Raw genomic sequence first — 14,454 nt, forward strand, 5'->3', positions numbered from 1 at the left:
TTCTGCCCTTTCTCTCTGGAGATTGCATGGTCTCCCCTGTCATCCTGGTTTTCTCCTGCAGTTGAAAAGACCTCGCTTAGGTCACCTGACATTTCAAAATTGCATATAGTGTGAATGTGCCCTGCCGTGCCATCCAGGGTTTATCCCAAACTTGTGCCAGTCTGTCAACCACGGCCAATGGGTTAATCAATGGATAGAACATGCCAGAATTGTTTGTCCTCCAATTTTTTTGTATATGAATCCTCTTTTTTGATCATTCAGGCTAATGATATGGCAGATAACTGCATTACTGCTGTAGTATTACTAGCGCTTCTTAAAATACTTACTGAACGAACAGAATCACAACACTGGTATCGTCTTGAATTCCTGTGGACTTCCTGTTCCTGTCGTGTCCGAATTGCCCAAATGTTTTTGCTAAATGTTTTTTTTTTTGGGGGGGGGGGGGGGGGGGGGGTGGATTGTAGCTAGTGAGTCGGTGGGTTGGATTGATAGGGGAAGGGAGGGGAAAGTGAGAAAAGGGAGTGAGTGAAGGAGAGATGCAGGCAAGTCCATGTAAGTATAAAAGCTTGCAGCGTGGACTTTCACACCCTGGCAGTCAGAAGGAAAGACAGAGGGAACGTTTAATTAAAGTGGTAACGAGAGACACCTCAGCACTCGCTTAACGGTAAGTGACACGTGAAATGTGTCTCTGATGCGCGTCTAACGTCTGCTAATGAACCGACATGCTATTAGCCAGTATTTTCCCTTATTTGTGTGCAAGTGATGCTTTTCCCACCCTGTTCCGCGCAAGTTTTCACAAGGCATGTTTTGTTCGTTAAAAAAAACAACATATTTATATATATTGCAGCTTTATTTTGCAGTCTCTGAGCATTATGGCAGAATGCTATTTACAAGTAATCAGGGTTGCCGTCTGAAATACACGTGCACACGGCTGTAGCTGCTCTGTATGAGAAGCGGAAACGGTGCCGAAGGTGTATTGCGTTGAGGAAGGCCTGATTCTGTCGCATGTAAGATGTAGATGCAATGCAATGTACGGAGACCTTAACAGCAGCCCCTGTCCCAGCCTGATGTACCAGGTTGTATCTGTGCTGAGGGAGGGACATGGATCTGCCAAAAGTCTGTCTGACTGGAGGGACCCTGACGCAAGGTCCCATATCAGGGGGCGGTGGCTCCGTAGGGAGTCTCTGTGGCGTCTTTGGATGCCTGAGTGTTTCCACAGCGGTTTGGCAGGACGCAGAGCCCTGGCCCGCATCTATGATCTGCAATCTGTGTCTCCTGCTTTGTTTACAGTCTCCACAACCTGCTTTCCTTAAAAAACTTTTAATAATTATATAACAAGACACTTAAGGCTTATGTCATTATCTCTCCATATCAGCGGACATCTCTGTGTAAATGAAAGCCCCTCTCTTCACACATTCAGTCTCAGGCACGGAGGGCCCTTGTTTCCTTCTTCCATCTAATGGCATCTTATATTCTTTTTCAGGCAGAATGAAGGTCGCCCTGCTGTTTGTCGCACTGAGTGTGATTCTCGCTCTGGGCGCCTGTTCGGGTATGACATCTCTGTGCGGTCGGACCACGCGGCCATTTACTCAGAGTTTTCGCTGCCCTCTAGTGGTCAGCTATAAAAACGCACGTCGATCACAAATGTATTTTTTATTCCGCGTTTTTATCTCGGATATGCCACGTGTTTCCGTGTCGTGAGAACGAAAACAAACATATGTCAATGTTTTTTTAAACAATGCATCAAGTTAATAAAGTAATATATGCAATAGAAGATGTTCCTGCGTTAATTTTTGCATTTAACGAATTATATGTATTTTATACTTATGTACTTGTTCCACATATACATTCTTTTGCAGAATCGCAGGAGAGCAATGAATCACCCGAAGGTAAAGAGAAATGTTTTACTCCTGAAGTACAAATGCGTGCTGCACATCTGTTCCTACAGAGAAATGTCCTTGCCTTACTCCTGCTGAAAAGCTTGACAGCTATGAAAACATAAACAGACATGTGCCCAGACATTGAAACCAGCGCAAATATGCAATGAAGAGTTACCAAGCCGAAATGCAGAAAATAACGCTTTTTTCTGGCTTTTGTTACGCCTCAGCTGGTAACGTACTGAGGTTTTCCCTCTTGAAATAAACTTTTCTGCTTGTCACTGACATTTATGTAATTTATTCCCACGATATTCTTTGAAACCGATCATATAGGCCTACTGTTTACTGGAAATTGTATATTTTTTCATTTTGATGTATTTTTACAGCGTATTCTGATGTTTTCTTTAATTATTATTATTATTATTGTCCAAATTCCAGATTTCTTTTCCAACCAAGCCCACGCCAACTCGTTCCTTGACAACCAAGAAAGAGGCAACAACAATAGAAGGTAAAACTGTTACGCAAGCGTAGTAACCATCTTTCTATTAACGATCCGATTAGCCGCTAGCGCAGCATATCACTATTATACCTGCGGAACTACAGACTACCTGACCCCCAGTGGCTGCTGTAGTGATTGTAGTACCATAGTTAAGCCATCAGAGGCGCACTCTGCAAGCTTGGGTAACCGTAGTGATTTTCGTTTCACCTGCGCCATTATTTACCCTAGTATGTCCGCTTAGGGCACATTTAAAATCACTTTGGACCCTAAACATGTGTAGTCATGTTAGTAAGCATGAAATCCAACTGCTCAATTCATTCTATATTGTTGATAAATGTCGCTAATTAGTTATGTGTTGTTTATCGAATTTCAAATAACGTAATAATAGTATGTACTTTCAGCACAATTGAAAACTTTTTCCTCACGGGGTTGTAGCTAGAAATTCTGTGCCCCATTTTGCCCAGCTGGGGGAGTTGCTTTGGTAATTTTATTGACCTTTCACCATCACTGGGCCCCTAAACTATTTTTTTGGGGGGCCCTAAATAGTGCGGGCCCCCTATTTATTTACTGAGCTCATATTCTCGTGTCTTCTGAAATATTTAATCATAACAAAATAGAGGAAGGAACAAGCCACCATGTGTTAAAGGCAGTTAAAGACACCAGCATTTGAATTTTCATCTCAATAGCCACATTCAGATTAGTGTGTGAAATGAGCTGCTTCTCTGTGCTGTATCTGTGAAATGAGCTGCTTCTCTGTGCTGTCTCTGTGAAATGAGCTACTTCTCTGTGCTGTCTCTGTGAAATGAGCTGCTTCTCTGTGCTGTCTCTGTGAAATGAGCTGCTTCTCTGTGCTGTCTCTGTGAAATGTGCTGCTTCTCTGTGCTGTTTCTGTGAAATGAGACGCTTTTCTGTGATGTCTCTGTGAAATGTGCTGCTTCTCTGTGCTGTCTCTGTGAAATGTGCTGCTTCTCTGTGCTGTCTCTGTGAAATGTGCTGCTTCTCTGTGCTGTCTCTGTGAAATGAGCTGTTTCTCTGTGCTGTCTCTGTGAAATGTGCTGCTTCTCTGTGCTGTCTCTGTGAAATGAGCTACTTCTCTGTGCTGTCTCTGTGAAATGAGCTACTTCTCTGTGCTGTCTCTGTGAAATGTGCTGCTTCTCTGTGCTGTCTCTGTGAAATGTGCTGCTTCTCTGTGATGTCTCTGTGAAATGTGCTGCTTCTCTGTGCTGTCTCTGTGAAATGAGCTACTTCTCTGTGCTGTATCTGTGAAATGTGCTGCTTCTCTGTGCTGTCTCTGTGAAATGAGCTGCTTCTCTGTGCTGTCTCTTCCCCAGGGTCCAGAAGTCTCCAGCAGAGAGACAGGCAGAGATCTGCGAGAATTATGCTCCTTGTCGTGTCTACGCCTATCACTATGGCTCCCAGTATGCTTTTGACAGATATTTCCCCAATCAAAATACCAACAATGGTAGAAAATAAAAAAAATAAGATCACATAAAAATGAAAAAGCACATAAAACACATTTTCTTTCTTCGTTTTTTGTGCTGTCTACATAATATCTGTTATAATCTTTCTTGCTCATATTGTTAGAACTTGATGATGCATCTCAACATTAATGATCTAAACAAACATGTCATTTGCAAGAAATACTTGCTTTTTTAAAATGTCTGAAATTCAAGGCAATGCTTTCGGTGAGGAACAAGTCTACGATGTTTTTAAGTAAAAATGTGTCACAACTGTACTCTTCACCATATTAATACTGAGAATAACCATACAGGGGCCTTGTTATGGGGACTTTTCCGGATAAGAAGCAGTGGCTTCTGGGAGATGATATGCAGTATTGTAGATGGGACTTTGCTGTAGTGTTATTTTGTTGTCGCGTGAAACATCGGCGCAGATATCCTGGGCAGGTCCATGTGTGAGATTCTCTGAAATATCAGCCACAATAAATCAGACTGTGCATATCATCCTCCACGTGTTTGTGTGTGTCTCTGTGTTTCTAAACACTGAAAATAATCTGTTCCGGGTGTAACCGCCGCCTCCGGGTTGGCTTCGAACCCGGAGCCCGGGGTCATTTAGGAAAGACTTCTCCGACTCTGTGCCCCCGTGCCAGAGCGTAAGCATGGCATGGATGCTAAGCCAGACAGGGAAATTACACCCTGCCGGGGCCAAGACAAACGAGGGACACCAGGAATAACAGAGGGAGGATGAAAATGAGAGAGGTCAGAACGCAGAAGGGCCGAGCTCGTCTGGCTCAGCAGCTCTGAGGGCACGGATGCAGGGGGTCCCTCTGCCTTCCATCAACAGCCTTCATTTAACTCACACCAGGCTGTCTATCCACAGACACTTTCTCCTTTGTATATTTACCCAAAATACAGTGTATTAAGGTAACCTGCAGACAGCATTATTAACTTATGTGCATCTCTTAATGCATTTTACTGCAGCTATTATCCTATAACATCTAGGTGCCTATAATTTCTATGCTAACAGACTCTTTGATGTGATTGTGCAGATATAATGTGGGAAAATTTAAACACGTGATAATCATAAAACAATCTCATATGTACTTAGAATGTTTTGGGGTTTCAGTTTTTACTTAAGCTAAAAAATGTTGTGCCTATAAAGGGAAAAAAATAATACGTTTAAAATATCCCAAATAAGGTTTGCCTAGGCCACATATTGCTGCAGCGGATGGTGTGTTTACCCTATAGTTTGGGGTTTGTGGGAGAGAACAGTCAGTATGAAAAAAATCCCGACACAATGATTACAAACATTAATGGCAAATGCCAGTGCTTGTATAACATCGGGGCATCATAGCCTATACAACACAATATCAAATCACACAATGAGGGATGATCATTTGACAGTGAATGACAGAACAGCAAAATAATTCAGAGGGGTGTGGCCCTGGTATTGGTCCCACTGGCTTTTAACTAATGCTGCCTCTGGGGCAGACATGTGCTGTTTTCTATAGGCAGGAGACAAGGACAGTGCTATATGCCTTAAATTGGCATTTGTGGGTGTATGTCACATGATCCCCCAGCCAATCACATGCCCCCAGTTGGAGGATAGAACTATATATTCGGGCAGAATTTAGGAGAGAGAGAGAGAGAGAGAGCGTAGGGCGCACCCTTGCCGAACATCCAGAAAGAGCTCAAGAGAAGACATAGAAATAAAGAAGGAAAGATGAAGACTTTTGCTGTCCTGGTTATTTGTGGGGTGGTGTCCATCTGTCTGTCTACTGGAGGTAAGACAAAGGATGTGCAAATATCCATCAGTGTGGGGGAGGGCATCTAATAAAGTCCATTGATTGACTCCAATTAAAAAGAGCCTTGTCTCCATTGACTTTGATTGCATCTGTCATGTTTGTTGTGTTCTCTCCTATGAGCAGACTTTGCAGACCCTGATGTCCCCTCCGCTGAGGTCGACGTCCCCGACGCTCCCGACGCTCCTGCTCCTGCCGACTCCAGTGCCTCATCTTCTGCGTCTGACTCCAGTGCCTCCGACTCCAGTGCCTCCGATTCTGCCTCAGACTCAGCTTCTGACTCGGCCTCTTCCTCGGCCTCTGACTCCTCGTCTGCCTCAAGCTCTGCCTCTGCCAGTGCCGAGGGTGAGGAAGCCAGTTCATTTCTGATTCGCCGCAAGCATGCGTGTGAAATTGTAGCATTTGTGTGGATAAATAATAGCACGAGAAGCTGGCACTGCTGCAGAATGCAAGCATGCGGAAAAATGAGAGGGTGCAGTGCATGCACTGGTGAGTGACAGAGGTGTGTGCGTGTGTGTGTATTACATTATGGGGGGAATGTCCCAACAATGTAATAAAAACCTGTTATACTGACATTGTGGGAACCACCTTTTCGATCCCCACAAGGGGAACCTCACCCCAACCCCATCTTTGTGCCTCAGAGGTTCTGGTGAAGCGAGACCTGGCCTCTCAGCTCATGAAACGGAAGAGAAGAGCAGCTGTAACTGCTGCAGCCCTGAGCCCCACGCAGCTCGAGAGGTACGTAGCTAAACATCTGGCAGAAACTCTACAGACTGGCAACTATGATCTAACTGGATCATTTACATAAAACCATTCATTCTGTGGATTTGTATAATTACTGCTTATAGATGCCATCGAGATGTATCTATAAGAACATTAATTATATTTTGAAATCAACGTGCTAGAGTGAGGCACATAACCTATCAATCATCTATCGATAGTGTCTTGATAAAATATAGCATGCCAATGCTAGATAGAAAACTATCTAAAGCATTGCCTCCCAATCTGCTCCTCAGGGACCCACAGACAGTCCATGTTTTTTGTTAAAATGTCTGGCAGGGAGCTGAGAGGGAGCAAAAACGTGGATCAGCTGTGGGTCCCTGAGGACCGGAGTGGGAAACGCTGATCTAAACCACTGCAGCTCCTTTAAAACAAACTCTGCATCCTGATTATAAAAAGCATTCATTTGTTTCATGTGAACGCATTGTGAGAGTGTAACGCCCTGCTCCCCTGTGTCCCTCAGTCTCAGAGAGGTCTGTGAGGTCAACCTGGCTTGTGAGCACATGGCAGAGACAGCTGGGATCGTGAGAGCCTACACCACATACTATGGGCCAGTACCCTTCTAGAGACTGACTTGTCCATCAAGCCATTCCCGAGAAGAAGACGCTCGCAACCCGATCAGTGTTTGATGCTTTTAAATGGCAGGGAGTTTAATGCCACAGCAGGTTTTTCGTGTTTACAGTAGGCCAAATGCTACTTATCTCGTGCCATCTTAGGGTGTAGCTAATGTAGAGTAGAGTCAGTACTTCTTAATGCCTGTCATAGTACTTTTTGTTTTATTTGTGGTAGTATGTAAACACGGCTCATTTTTTATTATAAAAATGAGATTTTTGCTCCCACCTTGCTTCACGGTTATTGATAAATTTTTGCTCCCCTGTTAGGTTTTCTTAGGAAGCAAAAAAAAAAATCTGTTTTAAAATATATTCTTATATGACAATTTATATTTTTTTAATAAAAAAACAGTCCTATTCACTAAGGTGTTAAATGACAATTGCAAGACAAAAGGAGGAGATGGAGGTGATTAAGCGTGGGGGGAGGGGTGGGGGGGCTGCAACTTGAATATATCCCTGTAAAGCTGCTTGATGAAAGACCAGCCTATAACCTCCTAGTGTTCTGGTTAAACTGATGCCTTCATTTGTGTCTGTAGAATGTCCAATTATTACATTAAAAGACACACTTTTGTGTATCATTATCTTTCATTCATTGACTGTTACTATTCCTCATGTGAATGTGCTGTTGAACACAACTATGCTGCAGTAGACAAAAGACCTTAACCACTTCATAAAGCCAGAACGCTACCTACTGCTAGACACACACACACGTTTGTATTCCAGTCTTTGTGGGGACTCTCCACTCATTTCTATGGGTATAGCCCTAATCCCAGCAGTGACAACCTTACCCCCCACCCAGCCCTGACCTTAACCATAAGTAGAAAACACACTTAACTCACAAGTAGTCAAATACGCCTATCCCCCACCCACTGAATGACTGTTTCTCTGAAACAGTATCCACCCCCCTGATGACTGTCTTCGATGCAACTCTATCATTAGGGCAGGTCATTAAGCACACACTACCTCGACTGACATATTGTACACATTGTACTCAGACACTCATACTGTAATAGGACGGCTGCCTCTTTCTATGTGTTGTTCTTATTTCTTATTTATTACTTTATGCTGCTAAACTGTTTTTCACTGTTTCTGTAATAGTAACAATAAAGATCTATCTACATCTACAAATACTGAACTTTTCCGCACTCAACGACCATAACGTTCTATATAAATCATATAAATTTCGGATGAATATTCTTATTTTTCAACAAGCAAATGCTTTATAGCTTTGTCTTCTCTTTTGACGCAAAGCTTTCGATGAACGAATTGTTTTGCCCCTCACGATACCAAATCCACAAGCTAGCTGCGCGGAAGTGACGTCCTAGGTCTCGCGGCTCAGAAAGTCAGTTTGTCTATTTCCGGTTGTGACGCCGCAAAATGGCGGAGCGTGCGTTTAGCTAACACGTTAGCGCGGCGCCCAAAACACACAGCAAAAATTGTCTTGTACTCATTTTATTGAAAAAGGAAAAGGAGGGGAAACTTTCTGGGATAGAGGGCTGTGCACCCTCTAATTATTGTATCTAGAAAGGTGCGTAGCTAGCTAACACTCGGTATATCCTACCTATTGACCCGTATTGATTATTGAGCAAAGAACGCGTTGGATCTTTTTTACTTCAGTATTCAGTGCACAGTCAAGCATTGCTGCATGGTTAACAGGGTGGAAATCGCGTTATTATCTTTATTTAATGTAGATGCGAACTATGGTAACTCCAACCCTTTAGACAGTAGTTTGATTGGGACTTACGCTAGCAACCCAATCGCAACAGTTGCATCTGCATTTTTGAGTCGCTTTTAGTTATCTATATCTAGTTTGTCTCTTGTTTGTTTCAGGGCGAAAGAAAGCGTGTAACCATGGGGAGACGCTCGACTTCCTCCACCAAGAGTGGGAAGTTCATGAATCCCACTGACCAAGCCAGTAAGTAAAATATTAGTGTTATATTTGTGTAGACAAGGCTGCTGTGTTAGGTATGATGGAAAGTCATCTCTATGATCAACTCAGGCATAACCCCGTGTGGTACATATATTGCTGTATACACTAGGATTGTTTTGGCATGGGTTGTCAGGTACTCTGGGTCAATCTGACTTCCTTGCTCTCTCTCCCAGGGAAGGAGGCTCGAAAGCGGGAACTTAAAAAGGTAACATTACTCTTGAATGGAAGGTTTTGCACAGAAGATGCCATCTACTTCTTTATCGCATGAAATTAATGCTTGCACCTTGGCCTCACCTCTCAGAATAAGAAGCAGCGCATGATGGTGAGGGCGGCTGTGTTAAAGATGAAGGACCCCAGGCAGATCATCCGAGACATGGAGAAGCTGGATGAGATGGGTAAGACCATCCAGTGTGTCATCTGTGGATGTGCGGTCCACAGAATCAATACAGAAATCTCTGAGAACTTCATGGTTAGCAGCAGCAGCAGAAAACTTTGAATTCGGTGGTTTAACTGTGACTGCAGCTGGAATCGTTTAAGCGGTCAGTCCACACACGTTTATGCGGATGCCTCCCTGGTCCTGCCAGAGTTTAACCCAGTGCAGATGCCCCAGCTGAACGAGAAGGTGCTCAGGGACAAGAGGAAGAAACTACGGGAGACATTCGAGCGCATCGTCCGCCTGTACGAGAGGGAGAATCCCGAGACGTACAAGGAGCTGCGAAAGCTGGAGATTGAGTACGAGACCAAGCGGGGACAGCTGTCCCTCTACTTCGACTCAGTCAAGGTGTGTGTGATTAAGAGAGATTTGTGATTTAAACTACCCTACATACCTCCCATTCTTCTTTACTTTATTATTGCGATGGTTTTACACACTTTCTCAAGCATGCAGTGTTCAGGTTGAGCTGTAAATGTCCTCATTGGCTGCCTGCTGTGCTGGTGTAGTTTCAGATTCTCTCCTTATGTTCCATTCAGCTTGAGAAGGTAGCTTGTAATAATGTAATTGGTTGCAAAAATGTGCGGTCCAGGTGGTTAACATCTCCGCTGCATTCTTGCCCCTGAGTGTGTTAATTTGTCCTACGCTGTGTTGATGGGCCTGTCTGATGCTTGACTCTTCGAACAGAATGCGGAACTGGTGGAGGTGGACAGCATCCCCTTGCCAGAAATGCCGCATGCTCCCTCCAGCATCCTGATCCAGGATATCCCCCTCCCCGGAGCACAACCGCCATCCATCCTGAAGAAGGGCTCCTCGTTTGGGTCTGTACTCAGCCACCATCCTCCAGTCTTCTCGCCGGTTCCCAGTCCAGTCTTCAGGGAGCTGCAGACAGTCCATGTTTTTGCTCCCTACCTACCGGGAGCTGGGAGGGAGTGAAAACGTGGACCGTCTGGGGGTCCCTGAGGACCGACTTGGGAAACACTGAGTGTTTTTGTGTATCGTCATCCTCAGTTAGCATTTGTGTTCTGCCCTATGTTCCCTCCGCAGTAAGGGACCGTATGTGTCTGCTTCTGCCCCCACGGTGGCCTCGCTGGCAGGGGTCCCCCGACTCCCCCCAGGCAGGAAACCCCCAGGCCCGCCCCCTGGGCCTCCTCCCCCCCAAGTGCTGCAGTTGTACGCTCGCAGAAGGCAGCATTTCAGGAGGGATGTGGAATACGGTGCCGACACAGGTGTGCCTCTCTCCTTTTTCTCAGACCTTCACTCCTGTTCTGCAGTGCGGTAAAGACGTTGACCTGCAGCTGGGAACCCAGTATCTTATGGTGGTGAATGCAGATATACTCACTGCTGTCCCTGGGCAGCCCTTCCTGCCTGTTGATCATGTCACTGTCCTGCAGGCTGAGTGGGTTTTGAGACTCTGTCGACCCTGAAGGATTAATGGTTAATCTTTTTCATTGTAAAGTCCAGGGAAATCGGGTTTCTGGAAATTGGAGTTTTGGCCTTTCAGTGCAGTGATTCCTAATCTAGTTCTCGGGGACCCTTGGACGGTTCGCATTTTTGCTTCCTGCCAGCCAGTCCGGGAGGCAGGGAGCAAAAAGATGGACTGGCTTGCAGTCCCTGAGGTCTGGGCTAGGATCCGCTGCTTTAGAGTCACAGGATGGACACGAGATCTGTGTTAATCCCCACCTTGCTTTATCTACCAGATATAGCTGACCCCCTCTCGGACAGCGAGGCTGCGATGGATGCCTCACACATGGGGGGGAGGGACAGTGGGAGCGAGAGCGGCGGTGACGGGGACATCGGCGACGACAGCGACTCGGACGATGGCGGCGAAGGGGACAGGGACGACGGCGAGGAGGAGAGGAGGCTCATGGCCATGATGATGGGGGAGCGACTGGAGATGGAGAGGGAACGTGGAGATGAGAGGGAGACGCCCCCCGAGAAACCAGCGGGTGAGAGAGGCAGCTTGTGTTTCCCTGCGTGGATGATTCTCTCTCCGGCTGCGGCTGTAGTGCGGTTTGCTTCTGGTCTGTGTGAGTTTTTCCTGATCTTGTCGCGTGACACGCAGGACGCAGCGTGAGGTTTGCCGACATGCCGCCACCTGCTTCCAAAGAGAGGAGGAGGAAGAAGACGATGAAGAAGAGCAAAACCATCACCCCCCTGCAGGCCATGATGCTTCGGATGGCGGGTAGGCGTCCACCCCGTAGCCCCCCCCCCCCCCCCCCCCGAGCGCCTCCGTGCACAAAATTACAGGTTCACTAACGTTTTTTTTTAATTACAAGGATTTGCTCTTTCTGTTTAGGTCAGTCCGTTCCCGATGAAGAGGAGGAGGACGAGGACGAAGATGATGAAGGATATACTGACCCGTCAGATGAATCGGATACGGACGAAAGGCCGGTGCCCGATAGCCAATCTGTGGCCTCCGTCGGCACGCCTCAAGTCCCTCCGCCTTCCGCGCCAGTCGGCGCGCAGCAGCCTGTCCCCCACATGCAGGCTCCACCTATCACAGGGCCTCCTCCACTGGGGCCACCCCCTGTTCCACCGATGAGGCCACCTGGCCCACCGACAGGCCCGCCCCCGGGACCCCCTCCAGGTGAGTGATTGGATGGCACGGATGTCAATCACGTACATCTGTTATCTTGATATCATGCTAGCATGTAATTTAAAGCCGTGATCTCTGGTATTTGCCCAGAGGCTGGCTATGCCCTATAGCTCTAACGGTTATGAGGCGTTCGTTTTTCTCTCGTAAGTCAGAAATTCCGAGTTGAGTGACATCACGTCCGACAATCTCCCGGACGAGCTACCACATCTCGGAGCAAACATGGCTGCCTCCATGAACACGCTGCTGTGTGTTGTTGCTTTATATTTTAGCAGATTTGGAGTGAGATTATTTTTTCTGAGAGACAAACAAACAAGAAACACGAACTAGTCAAACCACATTAAAACCTTTCTAAAATATTTTAGTACATTCATAGCGATATTCTTTTTTCGAGAGGCAAACTACAAACAAACAAAAGACACTAACAAGTTTGGTAAAAATCTGATATTGCTGCTAGGATACTGTTTACGGTCATGATATGGTATTGTCTAAATCTAACACGTGCAATTACATTAACTGTTAATACATTTAACAAAATAAACATTTAAAAAAATTTATAAAATAGAATTACTGCAGTGTGTAAGCCGCCATGCTGAAATTACGTTACAGGAAACTTGGACGAGAAAATTCTGTCCGACATCAACATCATAAGAGACGTGTTTCCGACGGGATGTGACATTTTTCGACGATTTTTCCCCATTTGGTGATGTGACATTTAAACTTCTCTCCCATCCTTAGGTGCCCCACCTTTCCTGAGGCCGCCAGGGATGCCAGGTGCTATCAGGGGGCCCATGCCTCGGGTGCTACCCCCTGGACCACCACCAGGCCGGCCACCTGGCCCCCCACCTGGCCCCCCTCCTGGCTTGCCTCCTGGCCCCCCACCCAGAGGACCGCCTCCCCGACTACCTCCCCCAGCCCCCCCAGGTAAGTTTCTCAGCCTGTTCCTTGTTCCTAACCATACAGTTGACTGTCAATAGTTGGAAAACGGGTGCATTCACCTTTGCTTACGCCTTTATGATTTGCCCCCCCCAGGAATTCCTCCTCCGCCACCCCGGTCGGGTCCCCCGAGACCCATGGCCCCTCCCCTCTCACTTTTCCCTCCACCACTCAACCCGAACGTGCTAAGCGCCCCTCCCAGCATCGTCCACCGGCAGAAACCCACCGGGAACCCTGAGAGCTCCCTGGCCGCCCCCAGCAATCCCTCTCTGCCTCCGCCCCCCTCTCTGCCCCTCACCCTCCGCCCGGGGGTAATGCAGTTGCCCCCTCCTCCGGGAACCGGTGCCCCACCCTCGGGCGCCAACCCGGCCGGTCATCATCACGCGCCGACCATCGAGAAGCGGGCTAACATCACGTCACTGTCTGCCGCCGGGGGTCCCGTGGGCCTGGGCGGGGGGCCGGCCACAGGGGGCGCTACTATCTCGGCCAAGCCGCAGATCATCAACCCCAAGGCAGAGGTTACGCGCTTCGTCCCCACGGCGCTGAGGGTGCGCCGTGAGAGGGGCGGGGCCATGGGCGTGGACAAAGGTGGCAGGAAGCCCGGGGAGGAGGGGCTGGGCGGCCAAAAGCAGCAGCAACTCCTGGGGATGTCCGCAGGCTCCGGGAACCCGTTGGGCTCTCTGGCTGGGGCCGGATCGGTGTCTCAAGCCAGCATGCAGACCAAGGACCAGGTGTACGAAGCCTTCATGAGGGAGATGGAGGGTCTTCTCTGAGCCACCGTGGGGGGACGTGCATGACAGGGACAGCATGAGCGTGGAGGGGGCGGTCTTTCTGAGAAACTCACTCCCTGAAGGACTTGGTGACCTGCAAGCCGTAGATCTCCTATGTTTAATCTTAGACCTCATTTCACTTTCCCGGTATAGACCCTCGGTTTGAATGGGGCGTGGTCACCTCATCTAGAGGATAGCAGCATCAATACACAGGAATGCTAATCTGCAGAAATGAACTACTTGTTCCTTTAAGGGGCACTCAGTGGTAATATCGGAGCTTTTGGGAGTGAGAGTTGTGGCCTGGGGAGGGGTTGTTTTTATATGCTTATCTTCACATTGTGATGTGACAGTAAATATGACTGGTTATGGGACAGAAGGGGGTTATAAGTCAGCTGTGTTAAGAGAAAAATCACATTCAAAAGGCTTACAGAAAGATTGTTTCTGTGTTGAAATGTCAAATGAGAAATAAACACTTTAAATGCGACCTGGTGTCATGTCAAGGTTCATTGGTTTGTGATATGGGCTACATGTGAATATCATTGCGATAATGCTTATATTCCATTAAGCGCGTAAATTGAATAGGTCTCACGCAACGAAGTGCACGTTACATGATAACCGCAGACACTGCGTGGTTTTATGGATGGTGGCCGCTGAGCAACGTGAACTTTATAACTAGTTCAGCCTTGCCGACGCCTCTACGTAACTGAGCAGGGTTCGCGATAATATTCTAAATAAGAATGGTTCATTGTCTGGAAGGTGGGCATGG

General features: G+C 47.0%; 3 protein-coding genes across 3 annotated transcripts; all 3 read left to right on the forward strand.

Annotated features, from left to right (window-relative positions):
• Positions 1 to 508: 508 nt before the first annotated feature.
• On the forward strand, positions 509 to 4,337 carry LOC125742552 (matrix Gla protein-like). The gene is made up of 5 exons (XM_049014658.1): positions 509 to 664; positions 1,484 to 1,549; positions 1,860 to 1,889; positions 2,316 to 2,385; positions 3,708 to 4,337. Exons 2-5 carry the CDS (start codon positions 1,489 to 1,491, stop codon positions 3,847 to 3,849), a joined length of 303 nt encoding a protein of 100 aa, XP_048870615.1. The 5' UTR covers positions 509 to 664; positions 1,484 to 1,488; the 3' UTR covers positions 3,850 to 4,337.
• Positions 4,338 to 5,447: 1,110 nt separating this feature from the next.
• bglapl (bone gamma-carboxyglutamate (gla) protein, like) lies at positions 5,448 to 7,614 on the forward strand. Its single transcript, XM_049014654.1, has 4 exons — positions 5,448 to 5,617; positions 5,762 to 5,980; positions 6,277 to 6,373; positions 6,879 to 7,614. Exons 1-4 carry the CDS (start codon positions 5,557 to 5,559, stop codon positions 6,979 to 6,981), a joined length of 480 nt encoding a protein of 159 aa, XP_048870611.1. The 5' UTR covers positions 5,448 to 5,556; the 3' UTR covers positions 6,982 to 7,614.
• Positions 7,615 to 8,339: 725 nt separating this feature from the next.
• Positions 8,340 to 14,172, forward strand: LOC125742514 (WW domain-binding protein 11-like). The gene is made up of 12 exons (XM_049014592.1): positions 8,340 to 8,554; positions 8,857 to 8,941; positions 9,130 to 9,161; positions 9,258 to 9,351; positions 9,541 to 9,737; positions 10,074 to 10,207; positions 10,434 to 10,615; positions 11,087 to 11,335; positions 11,452 to 11,571; positions 11,686 to 11,976; positions 12,721 to 12,906; positions 13,015 to 14,172. Exons 2-12 carry the CDS (start codon positions 8,878 to 8,880, stop codon positions 13,689 to 13,691), a joined length of 2,226 nt encoding a protein of 741 aa, XP_048870549.1. The 5' UTR covers positions 8,340 to 8,554; positions 8,857 to 8,877; the 3' UTR covers positions 13,692 to 14,172.
• The last annotated feature ends 282 nt before the right edge of the window (positions 14,173 to 14,454 follow it).

The sequence above is a fragment of the Brienomyrus brachyistius genome, chromosome 5 (genome assembly GCF_023856365.1).
Source record: "Brienomyrus brachyistius isolate T26 chromosome 5, BBRACH_0.4, whole genome shotgun sequence".
NCBI lineage: Eukaryota > Metazoa > Chordata > Actinopteri > Osteoglossiformes > Mormyridae > Brienomyrus > Brienomyrus brachyistius.